Source organism: Juglans regia, chromosome 10 (assembly GCF_001411555.2).
Source record: "Juglans regia cultivar Chandler chromosome 10, Walnut 2.0, whole genome shotgun sequence".
NCBI classification, from domain to species: domain Eukaryota; kingdom Viridiplantae; phylum Streptophyta; class Magnoliopsida; order Fagales; family Juglandaceae; genus Juglans; species Juglans regia.
In genome coordinates, this window is record NC_049910.1 from 29,800,653 (window position 1) to 29,821,597 (window position 20,945).

At 32.1% G+C, this 20,945-nt stretch overlaps 1 protein-coding gene across 1 annotated transcript; it reads right to left on the reverse strand.

Moving 5' to 3' along the window:
• Positions 1 to 330: 330 nt before the first annotated feature.
• On the reverse strand, positions 331 to 4,475 carry LOC108982032 (phosphatidylglycerophosphate phosphatase PTPMT1-like). The gene is made up of 6 exons (XM_018953301.2): positions 3,898 to 4,475; positions 2,763 to 2,885; positions 2,357 to 2,450; positions 2,177 to 2,259; positions 1,949 to 2,038; positions 331 to 1,028 (listed from the first exon to the last, which is right to left on the reverse strand). The coding sequence occupies exons 1-6, from the start codon at positions 4,090 to 4,092 to the stop codon at positions 759 to 761; spliced, it is 855 nt and encodes a 284-aa protein (XP_018808846.1). The 5' UTR covers positions 4,093 to 4,475; the 3' UTR covers positions 331 to 758.
• Between the last annotated feature and the right edge of the window lie 16,470 nt (positions 4,476 to 20,945).

A 20,945-nucleotide genomic window follows, 5' to 3' on the forward strand; every position in this document is an offset into this window, starting at 1 on the left:
AAAATAAGTTCTAATATTAAAGAAACTAGTAACGATAAGGTTGGATAAGGAAGTGATATATATTCCATAGACTGCTATATTATATAATATATATATATATATATATGTATATGTATATATATATATAGGTTTTGTTCCCGTAATGTACACACCAAATTAAGATAAATTGAGATAAGCTTTGTGTGAATAAGATAGATGGGAATCCAAGTTCCAGGTAACACGCTATCAGGTTCAGATCTAGATAGGGAATTTGCTTACAACTTTGTGGCCTTCCTGAGGTCAACATTAGCTGTGCAAGCAATCGATTCCGAGTTCTGAACAGAATACCAATTCAAAGTCAACAATAATTTATTTGATATTACGAAGAAAATTGTTCCATCGGTACACAACCCATGGAGAGGTATTTGAGCAAAAAGATTGGGGAAATTAAGAAAAATTAGACAGATACAAGTATTTTATTTACAAGTGGAACTGCAGGTCGTCTCACCCGTCAGTAGCGTGTCATACATAATCTTGAAAACTCTCGGCTCTCATCTCTCTCTCTCTCTCTCTCAAACACAAAGCTACAGCAAAGTCATTGCTTCATCCATTCAATACTGCGTTATACACAATCTTGAAGAACTCTAGCCCTTTTTCCGTCCCCTCTTAAACACAACACTACCGCTGCAGTGGCAAATGGATAAAAATCCTGAACTTTACATCCATAATGCTCTTCTGCAAAAGTAACCAAATACTTGCATATCTGTGACGTGTGAGGCCTAGCAAGCCCGTGCCTCTGGCACGGGTAACCGCCTAGGTTCTGGTCCACAACCACCGGAGACTTTCAAGGATGCAAAAAATAGACATGATAACCTTGCTATCATTGGCCGAGCCTTCAAAACTTTGGGGACGATTTCCAGTTGCTTACCAGCATCACCATCATAATTGCCATGATATCCTTCGAGATCAGCTTTCGTTATCAGAACTGCATCCCCTGGAGGAAAGCATAACATTGTAGATGTTTGGAGTTTGCTGTAGTCTTGAACAGCCTGTTTTTTTTTTTTTTTTAATGTCATTGACATTCCAGCAAAACGCAAAAACGTTAAGCCGAGAAGTAATATTTGCTACTGATGAGAAAATAAATAGCAAAATTGGTTCTTCCAACATGCAGACAATAAGGTATCTCTATTTTGTACACACCATACATATACAATTTGTAAACATGTTAACTGAAGAAGTAAAGAACATGATAAAAGGTATACCTGTTGTGTCAAGGGTTCAAATGGATATGGTAGTTTTATTACATGTTATATTAACTATAAAAAGACATAAATAACATGATAAGAGATATAGGTGTTGCGTGATATTTAACTTATGCCAAAACAGCACCAAAAAAAACAAAGAAAAGAGAACATCATGTATTTAAAAAAAAAAAAGTGGCCATATCTAATAAGTAATCAAATAATATACTAAAACTATCATCACAAAGGAAATCAAAAATATTTATTTTAAAGGTAAAAGGGATTCAAAATCTTGAAGGGGTCATGCCCAAAAATAAAAATCTTGAAGGGATTATGGGTAAATAATGGGAGCCAAAACTGTACATCATGCATCACTTAGTTGTGGGTTCAAAAATGCAGGGCCCCTCCCTGCCCACCACTGTTTCAGTACTTTCATGACTGCCATAATTCTTCCTTGGGATAAAAAAGAAGAAACGGAAGGGAACTGGGCACTGGAAATTTGCCAAAGCAATAGATAATGTTTCTTCACAAGAAAATCACTTTATTTTTAAGCAAAAAAGGGTAGGAGTGGGCAACCGGAGGTGGCCTCCCTACCTAGGGGTGACATAGTAGCACCCTATCCAGTGGGAACCGAACACGAGGCCCAAGGAAGCCACAAGCACTCCCTCATCTCGGTTTGAGCCATAACCTAGAAACAAGAAAATTCCTTAGACCACCTCATTACTTACCTTCCACTGCGAGGGGGCGAGCAGAACCCGAGGTCTTCTAGACCGCACATATTCCAGGGCATCAATAGGTGTCATGCGCTTATACCTCACCTTCAAAAACAAATCAATCAGCTCTATCATATCCCTATGGTCCAAAATGAATATCTAAATGATAAATAGAGCTATCCAACAGGCACACTTTCAAAACTATATCAACATACATATTATGCAGGGAATGGAATATATTACCAAATAGCAGAGAACAATAGTTGTACTCCTTCCTCGCCCAGCTTTACAGTGAACATAAGTAGTTCTTCCACAAGATGCATTCTCTGCATACAAAAAGGAACAGCAAAATTAAATTAAATCTTATCGACACAGCACAGAACCAAGGAATCACGACAGTAGCAGAAAGCTAAATTCACTCACCTTGAATGAACTCCACAGCTCGGTTGATATCCACAAATGAGGGAGCAAAGAGGTAATCTCTTGTGGGAATTACCAGGTGGTCAATCTCATGTTCCTGAAAGAAAATTACAAAGAACAGGGAAATCTTTAATAGTGAAATAGAAGCTCTAAAGTAAAACAGTCCTCAACTTTATGTGTTGACAAATCCACCACACTTTTGGCAACCATAAATAGACCCCAGGGATAATACAAACTCTAGATGAAAGAAAAATCTTGAAATTATTTATTGAAAGAGTCTACTTATATTACATTGGTAATTTACATGAAAATATCCAATTACAAAAGCCTGAAAGTGAACGCAACAATCCATCTGAAACCAAAAGCAAACAAGAAACAAAAATGTGAATAATATAGAGGAATCACACACATGATACAAGGTAGTCGGAACCAAAGTTTCATAAGGTTCATTCAGAGTGATAACGCCACCAACACCAAGCTGCTTCAACCGTGGAACATCTTTTGGGAAAGGAACTGCACCCAGCAGCAGATACTGAAAAACAATAATCACATGAGATAAATAAACATCGCCAATTGAAAAATACATTTTCAACTCAATATAGAGAACCAATTAAGTACATCCATGACAACTCCAATACACAGCCTATACGAACTTCAGTACTAGCTTCATTTTAATAACGTGGAACCTCACCAAGGTACAAACTTCAGCACCAACTAACGCTACAGAAACATAGATCGCTGCTGAGAAGACCTAAACCTAGGAGTCGATTGTTTTGAAATATAAAATGATGTGACAGAAAAATATTTTCTAGAGGTCCCACGCAAGAGTGATCTAAAATCCGAGCTTTAGTTTCTTGTATCTACTGCGACCTCTCAGCTACCAACTTGCGCAGACGAACCTTTTGGGAGAAAAATAACTTAACAAAATAACTTGATACCCAAAACATTCCCTTTTCTCGGAACTTGATACCCAATACGTTAGACTGGGTATCATTTTCATTTCCAAATTTGAGGACTTGGCATATGCCAACCAATTTATTTTGTCTTGGACTCCACTGGTAAGCAGAATTTTGTTTGGTCAGACCCCAAGCGATCAAAGACTTAATTTGAGTGTATAGCCCTCGTTAAAGATTGCAGAGAAAGCAGGATGAGGTATTTGGAAACCAAAACAATAACGGGGGATGGAGTTCTGCATTTCGTTGGCTTATACATTAAAAAGGATGAAAAATAGATCAAGGTCAACTGATCCTAATCCAGAAAACCCTGCCACTCCAAAGAACCAAAACCCTAATATCTTTTTGTTTGTTGCACTGTCACAGCAATCAACCACAGCATAGAAAGAGAAACATTAGGTATCATAAAATGAAAACTAATAAAAATTGATCAACTTCGTCGAAGAGAAAGAGAGACTAAAATTCATAAGCCCTAATTTCTTTGCATCTCTTAAGCTTTCTCAGCAGCCAAACACAGTAGAAACGCAACCCAATCATTAAGATAATAATCATCTGATTAGAAACAAGAACAAAAAGATTAACTAGAAAGACCTGATCAACTTCGTCCCACCATCTGAACTCAGCCTCGATCTTGTTCCGGAGCACATTATAAAAAAGGGTCGGGTAAAATAGGATCCTAGCCCCTGCTCCGACGAGCGCTCTCTTCGCGTCAACTTTCACCATCTGACTCCCGGAAAAGCCGTCGTCTCGACTACACTCCAAGTCATCCAATTCCTCGATCTTCATCGCAAAGACCGAGGCGAAAAGAGGAATTTGAAAAAAAAAAACTAACAACAAATCCGATCAAAACCCAAAACCTCAAGTTCCACAGATTGCGCCCAAATCGAAGAAAGAAAGCGGATTAAAGATCACACACTTGAGAACAAAGACGGCAATGGATTAAATTAGGAAGGGGCGGAATTGGAAGTAGCTACCAAATTGGGCGACGAGTCGATCGGAAGGGGGGGGAAGAAGAATTCTTATTCTTATGGGGTAAGAATTCGGAAAGTACGAGAAAATTCAAGTTGGAGATAGGTTGGAGAGTGGAGGTAGGAAGAGAAAAGAAGAGAGAGACTGAAGAGGAGAGAGATGCGAGGGAATCGGATATCGGATATAGCAAGGCGAATATAATTTTTGGGAAACTGAATGGTCAGAAGCTTGAATGGAAGGATCATTGTCCACGTGCCCTTTTGTAACGAAAAATCTGGGTCAAAAAATAAAAGAGAAATACTAGGAAATCCGTTTTGGCCTCCCCTTTTCTTTTTTTTTTTAATATTTTTTAATTTAATAATTAAGAAAATATTATTTAATAATATTATAAATTTTTTTAAAAAATATATTTAAAATTATTAAAAAAATAATATGAAAAAAAATAAAAACAATAAAAATTTATTTTCTAAACACTATTAAATAGTATTTTTTTCATATTATTTTTTAATATTTTTAAATATTTTTAAAAAAATTTATAATATTATTAAATAATATTTTCTTAATCGTTAAGTAAAAAAAAACTATAAAAAAAATTAAAAAAGCAATCGAAAAAAAAGAAGGGACGCCCAAAACGATCGCTCTAACATTTTTCTAAATTAAAATACATCACTATGCCACTGTGGCAATTTTATGTGGTCCCGAGTTATTCTGAAAACAAAATGATGTTTGGGAACAGAGATAGTTTTATCATCTTATTCTATAAGTTTTTAATTTTTTTAAAGTGCAAATAATTTTTTATTTGTTCATCTAATCCTTACATAATTATTATAAATTTCTTAAACTTTTATACAAAATATAAAACATAATTCTATTTTTTCAAATTTAAAACAAAAATTATATTTTATCGATATTTTAATTTTATAATATTTTTAACTTTTTCTCTCTTATTTTTTAAAATATAATAAAATATATTAACTCAAATCATTTTACTACTATTTACATATTTTTCATTTCATCTCATTCTCCAACTATCATTAAATGTGAGAGTTTTCGATAGGAGATAGATAGACATGTTAAGTAGATTTAATAGTATAATAATGTTAGATACAATCTTATAGCGTATAACTTTTGCATATATATTTTTTTAAAAATAGGGTTCAATATTAAAAAAATAATTTTTTTATTTGGATCTAAGATTTGTTAGAATTTTTCAAATTAATATGTGGGGCTTGCACACCTTAAAACTGTAAATATCATCTCTTTTTATGCTCAGTTTGGATTGAGAATAGCTCTCAACCTATCTTATCTCATTTCATTTCATCATTACAATTTTCACAAATTTTTATACAAAATATAATAAACAATTCAACTTTTTCAAATCTTAAAATAATAATAATATTAAAAAATAATATTTTAATTATTTTTTATCTTAATTCATCTCATCTCAACTCACTATTCAAACCTAACTTAACAGTATTTATCACTATCCCACACCTAATAGTATTTGCCACCACCTAATAGTATTTATCACCATCCCACAAATAAGTCCAACATAATTTATTATTATCTATAGAAAATAGTAATAAATGTTATGCGGCTTTTATTATTATTATTATTTGATGCGCCTATCTCTCCGACTTGAAGACTTTAAGATTATGTTTGCATGTTGAAGTGAGTTGAGTTGAGTTGAGTTGAGATGATAAAATATTGTTAGAATATTATTTTTTAATATTATTATTATTTTAGGATTTGAAAAAGTTGAATTGTTTATTATATTTTGTGTTGAAATTTGAAAAAATTGTAATGATGAGTTGAAATGAGTTGAGAGTAGTTAACTAACCAAACGAAGCCTAAATTTGATGGGAAAAAAACCTTAATTTGAGCAATACATGGGATAGATAAATTATATTAACAGTCGTGAAATGTATAAGTGTCGTATAATTATTTTAAAAAAAGTGAGTAAATACAGGATTCACATAAAAAAATTAAATTTTTAATAGTGAATCTCATTTTTTTTCAAAACAATTATACAGTACTTGTACACTCCACGACTATGTGTAGCATTACTCATCTTTTTTCATTTTAAATGACTATTAAGTAAAAAATACTTAAAATGTACAACCTTAATTAGTGTGACCAGAAATGTTAAGATTTAATATGAAGAACATTTTGAATATAGGGAAGATATATAAAATTATTATTATTAATGTTATATATAAAAAAAAACAATGAAATAATTATGATAACATTTTAAGATTATTAATTTCGCGTTAATGAACTTTTAACATTATTATAAATTACAAATAGATTGATAATACTACATCGTTACAATGGGATGCAAATGAAATGAGATGATAATATATAACAATTTGTTATCAATATGATTAAAAAAAACCGTCTTTTAATAAAAATGAATAATTTTATTTGAAATCATTTTACACCATATCGTATTGATGTGTCATAATTTAATTTAAAAGATAAAATTTAAAATTTAAATCTTATAATTTAAATTATACTATATAGATAATATGTGGTGTAAAGACCTTTTATTATTAATAATAAAAGCTTAAGAATTGCTATGATATGAAGTAGCACCACATTATTATAAGATAAATATGATATATAACATCAAACTAACATAATTTATAAAATATGTTTTTAGATTTTTTTTTTTTTTTATTTAGCCAAGGATTTTTCATTTTCTTTCTCTCTTATTTAATTTTGGCATGGCAACTGGTTTTAGGGGTAACTATAAAAATTTCAGCCACGCAGAAAGTGATGGAAATTTACTATACGTGTGAAGCAGTAAACAACATCTATTGCTTTCCTGATGAGGACAACACAGACGTTGTCGGTGATTATACGGTATACCTTTGATTTGCCACCTTTTGACAACAGAAAGTGATATGTATTTGAGTAGTTGTTTTTCTATCATTTTCTTTGACAACAACCCATTTAAATTCAATCAAGTTACAGCACTCATGATGGATCATTCATTTCATTATTTAAAATATATCATCAAAATTTATTTTTTTTATTTTATATATTAATTTTTACAATATATCATATATCAGTTTATCTATTTTTTCTTCATATCATTTAAATATTATATTTTTAAATCTTTTTTAGTCATTTCAAATATTTTCACTAAATATTAATAATATCCTCATGTCTTTTGATATTTATAATATATCTCCATATACAATGTAATATAATTATGTTTTATTTTAAATTAATCCAAATTTATAAGCTAAATCAAAATATAAATTAATTTAAAAAATAAAAATAAGTGATTATATAATTCTCAAAGTATATTATGACAATATTCATTCTCGATAATTGTAAAAAAATATTATTAAGATATTTTTTGAAATATTCTGTGAATATTTATTTTTGGTATATATATATACATATAAATATATATATATATATATATATATAGCTGCAAGTATGTATAACAAAGGTTGGCAGTAGTAATTGCAAAATGTACATAGTTCCTTCCCAAAGCATTAAATTTCAACATCAAAATGATTGAAGTAATAATAAACTCTGTAGAAAATTTGTAAAAATATTGCACAGCCCCATGACCCTAAACTCTTTGAGTATATTCTGCACACCAAATGTAAGTTTAAAAGTTAAAACCATGAAATTTTATACATTAAAAGATGCTCCACATAAGAGTACATTTTCAAAGATAATTGGCTTGTTGAATATACAAGCACAAATTCACAAAATGTTGCTTAGGATTTCCAGATTGGCTTATATGCCCTCTGTCTACTAAGGTACAACTCTGTATTGAACTTATAAAAAAAGGTAGCACTCGTATTGATATTTCTTTGCAATCAACAAATCTTTGCCTCCATCCTTCAAGCCCAATTAAGTGAAAAGATGAAAATTGTTAAGACAGATGTAAACTGCATGAAATCGTTCATTCAGTATGCCTCAATTTCTAGGTTACAGAAATTGCTTTTGCCTCAAAATGATTGAAGTAATAATGTACAGAGGCCCCATGACCCTAAAATAAATATCCTATGAATCAGATGGAGTTGGGAGAATCTGTAGAAAATTTGTACCAAAGCTAGCCACTTCTTGAGGGCCACACAAACATGATCACAAAAATTCTAGAGAGAGTGAATGCTTTGTTTGATTGCATACCTCTCATCGTGTGGGTGCAGTGGATATAACTGAATGGAGGTGGACTTGGGGAACAAAAGTAATTAAAGTGATCATCTTTTTATTCATAAAAAAATCATTGCAAATCTTTATATTTTTCTTAAAGGTTGTTTGACACCCTATATAAAATCTGAACTTGGAATAAATTTACTACCAAAATATATATATATATATATATATAGCAGAAAAAATCAGAAAGTAATTCCACAACATTCATACATGACACTTAATATAACAGATATATATTATAAAACAACATTTTCAAAACCACATCAACTGACATATTTATTTTTGATTTAATATTTTGTATCTTTTTAGATCATTTGATTTTGTCTATTCCAATCGTGCAAATCAATAGATGTTTAGTACATTAAGGAAATGAGATCTTTTTTTATACATAACTTTTATGGATTTTCTTGCAGGAGAGTCAAAGCTAGTTGTTCTTTTTCATTTCTTAAGGTGGTAATGGGCAGAACATAAATCAAATGTTGAGGAAATAATTAATGATATTAATAGCAAGGGAAAGAAATAATTTTTTTGCATCTGAAAAAAGTTTTTCATGGTACTCGTTTCACATTTCAACCTTTTTTGAAAAGTCTTGAAGCAAAGCATAAAAAAGGAGAGATTGTTTGCATAAATGGTAAGGTGAGTTTCTTGGAGATTCTCTATTATATTGTTGAGTTGCAAGAAAGCACAAATCGTTGAGAGAACAGACTGATCATTAAAAAAATCATCCATATACAGAACCTCAATGAAACCATCAAATAATTAGGAGAACAAACTTGTATACAGAAACTCTTCATATGCTGTAAAATCCCACAATCATGTACCCATGCAAACTCATAGACCCATATTCTGAGAAGAAAAAACTTGGACTTTCCTGCATTTTAAAGAGAGTGAGAGACATAGAGAGAGAGAGAGAGAGAGAGAGAGAGAGAGAGATTCCAAGAAAGCAAACATATTTCACCCTTATATGCTGTGAATCGGTATACGCATGTACCCACGCAAACTCCTACACCCATATTTTGAGAAGAAAAAATTTAAACTTTCATGCATTTTGGAGAGAGTGAGAGATATAGAGAGAGATTCCACTGTTTACCTCAATAATGAGAGTAGAGCTTGAAGTTGGATGATCGGAGATGGAAGCAGCGAGCGTAGTCGAGGAAGAAGGCTGTGCTTCTATCTTTGGCACCAAGCAATGGAGAAAGCGTGGGAACGAGAGAGAGGGGGTCTGAAATGAGAATAAAAGAAATATGAAAGAATGAGGAAAATCGAGGATGGAAGAAAGAGAAATTAATTAAAAAAGTTTACAATGATGAACATGATTCTGTAAATGTAGCGGGAGCACTGTATCAAAATGTAAAATATTTGTAAAATATAAAATCTGATGGAGTCCTATTTTAAAACCATTTCTTTATATCTTGAAGAAAAGTCTATTTTACAATAGCCACTATGAGTGCTCTTATACCCACATTTTACAAAAATATAAAGCAACAACTTGTCGAAAACTTGTATACAACATGAGTTCTTCTATATACATGGAAATTGGACTAAAATATACGTTATTAAAAAATACTTTTGAGAAATGATATTTTTAATTATAGAGTTCGCAGGTGTCACGTACTTTTTAAAAAAAAAAAACAAATAAGTAAATATATGACTCACAATAAAAAATTAATTATTTAATAGTGGACCCGATCACTCTTTTTTAAAATGAGTGCACTGTATTTGCACAACCCTGACGATATCTAACATTCAATAAAATAAATAAAATCTTATCTCATCTATAAAAGGTTATTTAATAGCCAACAATAGTATTTTTGTAAGTTTAATATAAAAAAAAATAGAAATATAGTTTATTTGCGGCCTTGCTATATATCGAGATATTGTATGAAAGCTTAAGAAATTTAGAAGATGGAGAATTACATGCATGGGAATATTAGCAATCGACACTAGTCAATTAGTGCATAAAATATGATACTTTTGATAGTTTAAATATGATCGATAATTTTGATAGTTGACAGTAGTGCATCCAGCTCTTAAGTAAAATATGTATATATACTCTATTATTTTTGTGAAAATTCACGAAATCGATTCCCCCAAGAACATTCTTTCACATTCTTAGTTATATTGATCTTGTTTTTTCATCTTTTCCTTCAAGTACTCATGTACTATGTAATATACAATACACATGCATGGGACCAGAATCATTATATTCCTTAAAGAAAACAAGAATATATTGACAAGCGATCATGTCTCAGTCCTTTAAGAATCACTTTTTGAGGTTAAAAAAATAAAGGATTTGTTCTCTCAAATCTTGCATATATACCATAAAAATTTTGAATCCCCTCTGATCTCCGGCCCTTAAGAATATTTAATATTGTAGTAGTGAATAAGTGTATTCTTTGCTTAATTGGGAAGTCGGGTGAGATGTGTACGTTGGATAGTATGCCCTTATATTTAAACACACGCACACACACATATATATACAGAAATGCTAAATGTCCCGAAAATATTTTCCGAAGATGTGTCCCGAAACCTTTTTTTTGTTTTACTTAGTGATTAAGAAAGTGTTTTTTAACGGTGTTGTGAATTTTTTATTTTTTTTTATAAATGTTTATGATGATTAAAAAAATACATGAAATAAAAGAAATAAAAAATAAAAAAACCCTTTTTGCTTGTTCGGTAGACTTTGGGCTACATTTCTTAGGAGATGTAGCACTACTCATATATATATTTAAGCATTGAGATAGAATGACAAAAATAAAAAATCACATATTATTTAAGTAGAAGTGTGTGGCGTAAGGCTTCCATATAAAATTTTTCTCCATAATTAGGGAGAGCAAAGTTCATAATATATAGAGATATTCTTCAATGAGAAATTATATTCCGAAGCTGGTGTTTAGAACACACATAGTAAAATACTTACATGAAATAATTTGATTTGAAAGATAAACTTTAAAATTTGAATTTTACAAATCAAATCTTACCATTTAGATAATATGAATGACGTGTTCTACGTATCGGATTGAGAATAGAATAATTCTTAGTGTAAAATATAAAATATTTTGACCATTTCACGACAATTAATGAAATTGTGACAATTATATATCATGACCAAAAGTCAAGTTCCAATCCAACCACACCCACAAAATAAATTGCTTGAGTCGGATATATATCCACTCCCCCACAATTTTCTGGATGCACTCACTTGCAGGGCCCTATGAATAAATCCTTTTCTCAGAAACTGACCAATGCTCTTGGATTTCTTGAGAGCCACCATAGAAGAAATTGTCAAGCATTGGAGGAACCCTTTTTAGGGTTTCAGATTCAGCAATCAAAGTTAATGAAATTGAAGCAATGCAGAGTCATCCCATTGATCCATTTATTAATTTGAAGTTTTTCCTTTTCAAGTTCTATAAGGCATCTGATCTCGTTTGTTTTTACAACTACTCTCATCTTATCTATTCATTTTTTTAAATTCTCATACAAAATAAAATAAACAATTCAACTTTTTTAAATTTCAAAATGAAAATAATATTAAAAAAATATATTCTAATAATATTTTATTTAGCTTTTAACTCTAATCTCAATTTATCTTATCTCATCTACGAAAATAAACGAATCTTGAGCTATTTTATTAAAAAAAATGTTTATGATTAAAAATATATTTTAGGGTTTTCTTTGGAAATTCATGACGTGATGTAATCTTGAGCTATTTTATTAAAAATAAATAATAAAAAAATGTTTATGATGAAAAAGAAATCTAACCCCTAGATTCATTAGAGAAATCTTTGGCCGGTGAACGGGGGCCCTAAACCCTAAACCAATTGCATTAAAAATTAATGCCTGAAAAGATCTCATTTAATTAGTCGATGTGTATGACAGAGGGTAGATGGGAAAGGGACATCCATTCTAAATGGAGCTCAGCCAATATGAAAGGGGGGGAAAATAATGATACACAATTAGTGGTCGGTCCTTTGCTTTGTAAGGAATTTAAGATAGCGTTGAAAAAATTGGCCATCCTGAAATTATTCCACATATACAATCATATTTAAAGAAATAATGGAATTTAAAAGAGGAATAGTATTTGAATTGAATTACAACCTATTTTGTGACGTACATTTTAGGAGTACTACAGTTATTAGAGAAAAACAATTATTGCACGGGTATATGGGGTTTGGATCTTTTTTTCAATACAAGTCCCGATATCCATATGTGGGGGTATATGGGGTTGAAGAAGTTTCAAAGAGATCCATGTGGTTATATCCCATATATCATATGATTTTTTTCATCCAAATGCATTCTTTGAGCTAGTAACTAAAGCCTTACGAGGTATGTGTACAACCAAATGAACCATTACATCAAAGAATGAAGATGGATACAAACTTTCCAATTTGCACAATATCACGACAATGTCAGCTTCCATCTTTACTAATGTATCAACTTTTAACATTCTACTGCAAATGTCCAAGAAACATCTCCCTAATTCTAACAGAGATGCACGAACATCTCGAGTAAGTTTTTCATGCACACCAACTGCCAACAAACGCTGCAAAAATACATGACAGTCATGACTTTTAAAACTAGTTATCTTTCAATCATGGGTTTGCACACATCTTGACATGTTCGAAACATAGCCACAAGGTAATTTGATTGTCATCAACCACTCACATAATTTTTTTTCTCTCATCATTTGACAATATATACCTACCAAGGGACATATAAGCTGACGACCCATTATCTTGCAAATACAACTCCATTCTTATCCCCAACACCTTTAAATCTTTACGAGAGTTAGATGTATCTTTTGTCTTCCCTTATATTGACATCAGAGTGCCCATTATATTCTTGCATATATTTTTCTCCACATGCATAATATCTAAATTATGGTGCAAAGGTAGACTAGTATGGCAACTCAAAGAATATGCTTTTTTTTTTTTTTTGTCTAATTTAACTCCACTGCTTGTCGTTTCCTCTTTTGAGCTCTAGCATCATTTCCAAATCTTGTTGAAACACCATTAATTGAGTGATAATATCTTGCCCATAAAACTCAATCGGTGATGACCTGCTCTCAACCCTACCATAAAAAATCACTCTATTTGAACACCTTATATGATCATGTGGTAAATATCGACGACGTCCCATGAAATATAATTTTCTACTATTTGTCAACTGTTGAGACTGAATATCTTTATTACAGATATAATTTTACCTTTTGTGCTCCACCCATACAAGTTTTCGTATGTTGAAAAATCATTTATTATCCACAACACTGCAACATGCATCTTGAACTCCCGCGATGAGGCCAATGTACTGACACCATGATCCCACAACTCTTTCAACTCTTCAATAAGTGGCTAAAGATATACGTCTATTTCATTCCCACGTGACCTTGGCCTTGGTATAAGTAGAGTCATCATAAGGCACGGATCCTTCATGCACTTTCAAGGTGACAAATTATAGGGCATTAATATGACTCTTAAATACTATGAGAAGTGCTTATATTGCCAAATGGATTAAAATCATCTATTGCTAACCCAAGTTGTATATTGCAAGGTTCTTCAGCAAATCATGGGTACCTGACATTAAATGTTTTCTATTGTAAAGAATCTACAAGATGCGAAATGAAGTTTTCATTTCGGACTTTTTCTATGTAGTGCCAATACAAATATTTCGCAGTCAACCAGGACGTAAACAATCTTTGATGTCTAGGAATCAACGAAAAATGTTTTAACATTTTTTAGGGTACATTACGCTTATCGGATGTCCATTTTGACTCATGAAAAATGGACATTCATCAAATTCTGTATATTGCTGCCAGAATAGAACACTGTCATTCTTACATACGTGAATGATATTATAATCGAATCATAACCCTCGCTTCAATTGCTTCACTTCATAAAAAATACGGGGTAATACGTCATTTGGTGGGAGAGCCTCTTTAAATAATTCAAGCAACATGTCAATGGCCTTTGCGGAAATACTACATATAGGCTTAACATGAACCAACCTCACTGTGAAAGACAACTTGCTATGATGAGTGCACCCCTTGTACAATTTTCGATATGCATCCTCCCACAATCTTCCAAAATTTTCATTTCCCTCAAATAATTGAGTAGATGTTCCTTCCCCATCCGTCGGCCCAAACATTCCTGCACCAAGATCGCCTAACATTTCCGTCATATCCTTTCTATTATCATCACGATCATTAGCTACATCCACATTTATATCATTTATATCGATATCATTATATTCCTTCGTTTGATTGGATTAAGTGCCAAATCTGACATATAAATGCTCCTCTACTACCACCAAGTTATAAGAACTACAGTTTTTGCAGTTCTTGCACTGAGATCTTATAAAAGCTCGAGTGTTAACACTCCCGCGAGCCAATTCTATAAAAAAACCTCACCCTTTGTATATATTCTTATAGTCTCTACCATGTCTATATCCCAGCAGCATTCAACTCTTATCCATTATATTTCCGTTACTCGACAATCATCACAAAAAAACCTAATTCATAAATAAACACTATCAATGGTCTTTTCATATTCACTACTTGTATTTTTATAAGGTAGTTGGTCCTATCTTATTCGAAAGGCTATAATCTACATCACATATATACTCAGTCAAAAACTCCAAGTATGCTAGTTGCGAAAAGTCATCATCACTATCCACGGGCCAAGCAACTTATAGATCACACACCCGAAGAATGAAAGGAAATACTGAACCAAAATTTTCAAAACTAACACGTTAGTTTAGACTAAATATATCTACCATATAGATAATAAAATCTCAAACTGTCCACTTTGGATAATTTAACAGTTGTACCCAAACATTCTTTGCAAACAATAGGGCACAACTCTAGAACGGGTCTAAGGTTCAATTGGATATGAAAATAGTACTGACATTCGACTTCTAACTAGTAAATCAAGTCTATTAATCACACTAGGCTATTTTATACAAATTATTTGGGTTCAAAATTAATATTTATTGAGTATTTATGATTTATATTTTAATTAGGGCAAATCAATCATATTATTTTAATTTGAGTATTTTATGGAAATAATTCAAACTATTTGGGTTCAAAATTAATATCCACTTGGGTTTATGGTTTATATTTTAATTAGGGCAAATTAATCATATTATTTTAATTTGGGTATTTTATGGAAATAATTCAAACTATTTGGGTTCAAAATTAATATCCACTTGGGTTCATCCTTTATATTTTAATTAGGGCAAATTAATCATATTATTTTAATTTGAATATTTTATGGAAATAATTCAAACTATTTTATGCAAATAAAAATACCAACATATTTTCACAAATACACTAACATACCAACATATTTTCACAAAAATGCTAACATACCAACATTCTCCATTTCTTCACAAATCACACAATATACCCAAATACATCAGCTACCTAAATACATTATTATATTTATTTTACAAATCACCATAATATTCTTCCCCAAATATTTAACAAATCTTACATCAAATTTGTGCAATCCAATAAATCTCCCCAAATCACCAATACCTACATATGAGAGAAATCATAAATCAAATTTCAAAATTTCTACATTAATTTGAAATACATAAATAAATTCGAAAAAAATACAAACATCAACTTCTCCTTCACTATGAACCCACAAATAAACTTCTAATCACTCTCTCTCTCTCTCTCTCTCTCTCTCTCTCTCTCTCTCTCTCTCTCTCTCCCCCTCCTGCAAGCTCTCCATTGTTAGATTGGAGATGAAGTCCATCGTGAGTAGAAGACTGGAAGTATAGGGCTTTGAATTCTGGAATGTTTCGTTTAAACAGTATTTTGCCCGTTTGAACACGAAATTTTCACAATGGCGCCTAACTTCAGTGCGCTTTAATTCATCATTTATCCATTCGAATGCTTTACAAATACGTTCGAACGCAAATACCATAATATTCCTCATCATATTTCCTTAAATGTAGGCAAATAAGGAAGGAAAGTTTTCCTGCAAACGTGATCTCGCCTCAATAAGAATGGAGATTTCGTTCGAATAGTTAAATATGGCATTCGAACATTTTGGTAATTCCGCTCGAATACTTTTAAAGACCATTCGATCCTAAATATTTAGTGTTCGAACAGTAATATACATGTTCGAACAAAAAGGTTTCAGGATGGCTCCTCGGCCTAGCTGCTTCGTGCTTATATTATATTATATTATAGTCAATATAATATACTAATATTATTATAGAGTCCTAATATTATTATATATATATAATATAGTCAATATAATACACTAAGTGCATTTGGATTTTTTTTTCATTCATTTTTTTATATCCTTAAACATTTTTTTAAAAAAATCACAATATCATTAAAAAATACTTCCTTAATCACTAAATAAAAAAAACAAAAAAAATTATCGGGATCCATTTGTCGGTACAAGTAGCATTATTCATTATTATATAGTATATAGTATATAGTAGTATAGTAGGATAGTATATACTAGTATACTATATAGTATAGTATATAGTATGTAGTACAATATATATTATATTATATAGTATAGTAGTATAGTAGTATATAGTAGTATAGTATATAGTTAAGTATGTAATTATATAGTATACTTATATAGCCATTCGATCCGAGTACTGGCCCGTTTGAAATGGCCGGGATCATGGACAAAAATGAATCTTCATGCTATATTCTAGAAGATTCACAAATCCACGTGTTTGAATGGAGTCATACATAGTTTGAACAGCTAAAGCATCTGTTTGAACATCCAAATGTCTATTTGAACAGAGTAAATTAAATAGATAAAGCATTCGAACTGGAAAAAACATGTTCGAACATGACTGCTCTATCCAAAATATCCAGTTCAAATGTTGAACGGTTTCCATTCGCACAAACCATCGTTCGAAACCCAATCTCCATCATACGCCACCACTCGCCACCAACTCCACCGTATATTGACCATTTTTTGCCGTCCAAGAGGTATGACCCTTCACACAATGTTATTATATGATTGAATGTTGCAAAAATGAGTTGAAAATGGTGTCAAATCCAATCCGACCCCTTTTTGGTGTTTCCCCACCGCCACATATGGCATTTGGCCGTAGTAATGATGAAGTAAAGTCTAAGCTTCAATCCATGTTGATTTGAACCAATTAAAACTAAGGATCCTTGGTTTCCACGTTCGGCTTGAATTGACTCAGCCATGGACTTCATGGATGATCGTGTTCTAACTGCTTCAAACCTGTTCGAATGTGAATTTTCCAAACAAACATTTTAGTCTTTGAGTGTGAAACAACACCTGCGAACATTAAAAATTGAGCTGACGTTTCATTCGAATAGGTTTGGCTACCCATTTGAACGAAACATTTATGTCATTCAAAGGTCGTATGATTTATATTGTTCGAACAACATATTTATCCGTTCAAATCCGTAGTAAACGTTTGAACAGGTTACAATATCGTTCGAATGGTTATAAACCATTCAAACACGGATCGATATTGTTTGAATGATATTATTTAGTGTTCGGATTAAATACCTTGTCATTCGAACATAATAGTTCCTATTCGAACGAAGTTGTTTCTATTCGAACATCATAGTATATAATATGGATAATGATAGGTTTACTACTTCTTATCACCCATTCACTACTCCTTTTATTTTTTTTAATCTTTTTTTACTTAATGGTTAAGGAAGTCACTATTAGTGAAATTGTATTTTTTTTAGTATTTTCTAAATGATTATGGATGTTAAAAAATACTTAAAGGAAAATAATAAAAAAAAAAAAATCAAATACACTATAGAGTAGTAAAAGGGTGGTAGGAGAGTAGTAAGCCTATCATTATCATATAATATAATTATAACTTTCCAATTTATTTAAATTCGTTGTGTATTTGTTTTATGAACAGTGAACTAATGAAATACAATGGAAGAAAATGTGGGAGAGAGGGCCAACCTAATGGTGAAGCTAGTGAGATGAGGAGGCCGATATTGGTAGAGCAGGAGATCATTATAGAAGACTTCTGCAATTTTGTGTGGGATGGATGAAGTCACTTTTCTATTATCGAGGATGGAGTCCGATTTATCAACATAGGGGTGTGGCCTATCCAGACAAGGTTAGTGAGTTTTACCGAGCCATGATCAGATGTAGGCTAATGAGGAGTCATTCTCATTCATTATTCGAGGAGTGAGTATTATTATATCAGTAGACATTATTGTTGATTTTCTTGGGATCCCACACGAGCTTGGTGCATACCCTGCACAACATCGGCTGCAGGGACAGATGGTAAATATGCTATCGAGGATGAGGCTCCAGCAGATGATGGTCTCACACACGATGAGATACGTCAGTTGATGCATGACAATTCGACTCTTCCATATGATGCTAGCAAAGTGATTAAATAGGTTAATTATATCTCATTTTTTCGAATGCTGAAATTAATTGTCTCCCATAATATTGATTCGAGGAAATACAAGACTGACTTTGACATCAAACGAGCTCAATTTATGTTACGGATAGCACGAGGAGAGACGATTGATCTGCCTTTATACTTCCTCATCCACATTTGATCTGAGTCACGATCTTCGAGTGGAGGTAGTCTACTATATGCATTGATGATCTCTAATCTCCTAGTCTAATCGAGGGTTAATTTGCTAATGACAGAGCGGAGGCAACCACAAATCGGGCCCCTCAACAAGATCACCTTCAGCAAGAGCGATGGCCACTTGCGGAAGGCTCGCATTAATGTTCTAGAGGCACAAGATAGCACCAGAGAGCGAGATCCAACTTCTATTGATGCTGGTGTTGATAGACAGGCTGTAGAGGCTACTACCATGGAGATACGATCCCTACTTGAGGAACATCACACACTTTTGATCTAGGAGATAGAGAGGATCACTGCGCTCATCATGGTTCGACTTCAAGAGATTGGGGGACGCATTACTATCATCCAGGAGAACCTGGAGAATCTTACATAGTAGTTTTATTTTTATTCGACTTTTTGTTTTGTAAAGTTGCCGATTTAATTACTATATCATTTTTATTTATTATATATGGCTAGCTTGTTTCTTATCAAAATTCATTTTTCTTATTTTACTTACCAGTTCATGATAATATAAAAAATAACACTCCTTAAAAGGTAATTCTTTTTTAATTGCAAATTCTTATTTACCATAATACAAGTCATTAATTATATAAAATTCCTAGGAACATGATATATTTTAACTTAACATAAATAGTAATAAATACGTATAGGTAGATTTTTTATCTTTTGAAAATGATAATTAATAAACTCAAATAATATTTATTTTAAAAATATTTGAATGTCTTTTGTGACGCCCTGGATTCTACTTAGGATCAGACGGACATTTGAAGCGTCGGGACGTGCAACCCAAGGTTACCTGCCCCCGTTCATGACAAATAAAAATGCAATGTTCCTAACTTGCATCTAGCAATATGCAATATTTGCAGCAAATAATTTTTTTCTTTGAGCAACGCTATGCACCAAACTAATAATATCTCAAATACTTACAACATGATCCATACATACGGAAATGATAAACATCCATGATTACAATATGGGTCTCAGAAGACTATAATCTCAAAAGCATGGGAGAATAAGCTCCATAATTATAGGTAGAAACTAAAGTATCTACTAGCTAATCCATCGAGGAGTTTGGACAACTTAGTCAAGGATTTCATATTACTATTTATAAATCGGAACAACGAAACATCGAAACGATGAGCTCTACATCATGCCGTCGCTGTTTAATCGACCGTCTCAAGTCGATCATCTTCTGAAGTGCCTCTTGATCCTGGCACACAAGCTACCATTCCAGGGGGAATGATAGTTGAGACTACCATGGTGATATTTGAATACAAATCTCAGCAAGTTAATAGAGAATTTATACACAGGTTAATAATGCATGCATGACAGTAAAAACATGACAGTAAAGGCATGAATGCATAATCAAAGTCATAAGCAAGTATAAAATAATTTGACGTGTAACATGGCATAAACTGACGTGACTTGAACTGAAATGTGAACTGAACTTGACATGGCATGAACTTGATCTGAATAACATGAACTTGAGCTGAAACATGGACAGAACGTCTACTCGAAACCTAATTGGACATGAAATTGAAACATGATTGAGCGTGAACTTTAAACATGACTTGAACTTGAAATATGACTGAACGTGAACCTGAGACCTGACTGAACGTGAAATTGAAACATAACTGAATGTGAACTTGAAATACATGAACTTGAAATCTTATTCAATAAGCATGATAAATAAAAGTGACCGTATGGGTGCTACACGTGTCCCCTTGAGCCATGTGTCCCAATCGATTACCGCATCACAATACAAATATCTACACCATCTGTAAGTGCATTAACATACGTGCCAGTTCACAAGTATCTACACTTGCTATGAACACACATATTATACGTATCCTCTATTAGGTATCTGCACCCGTACGAGTACGTATAAAATGAAAGTA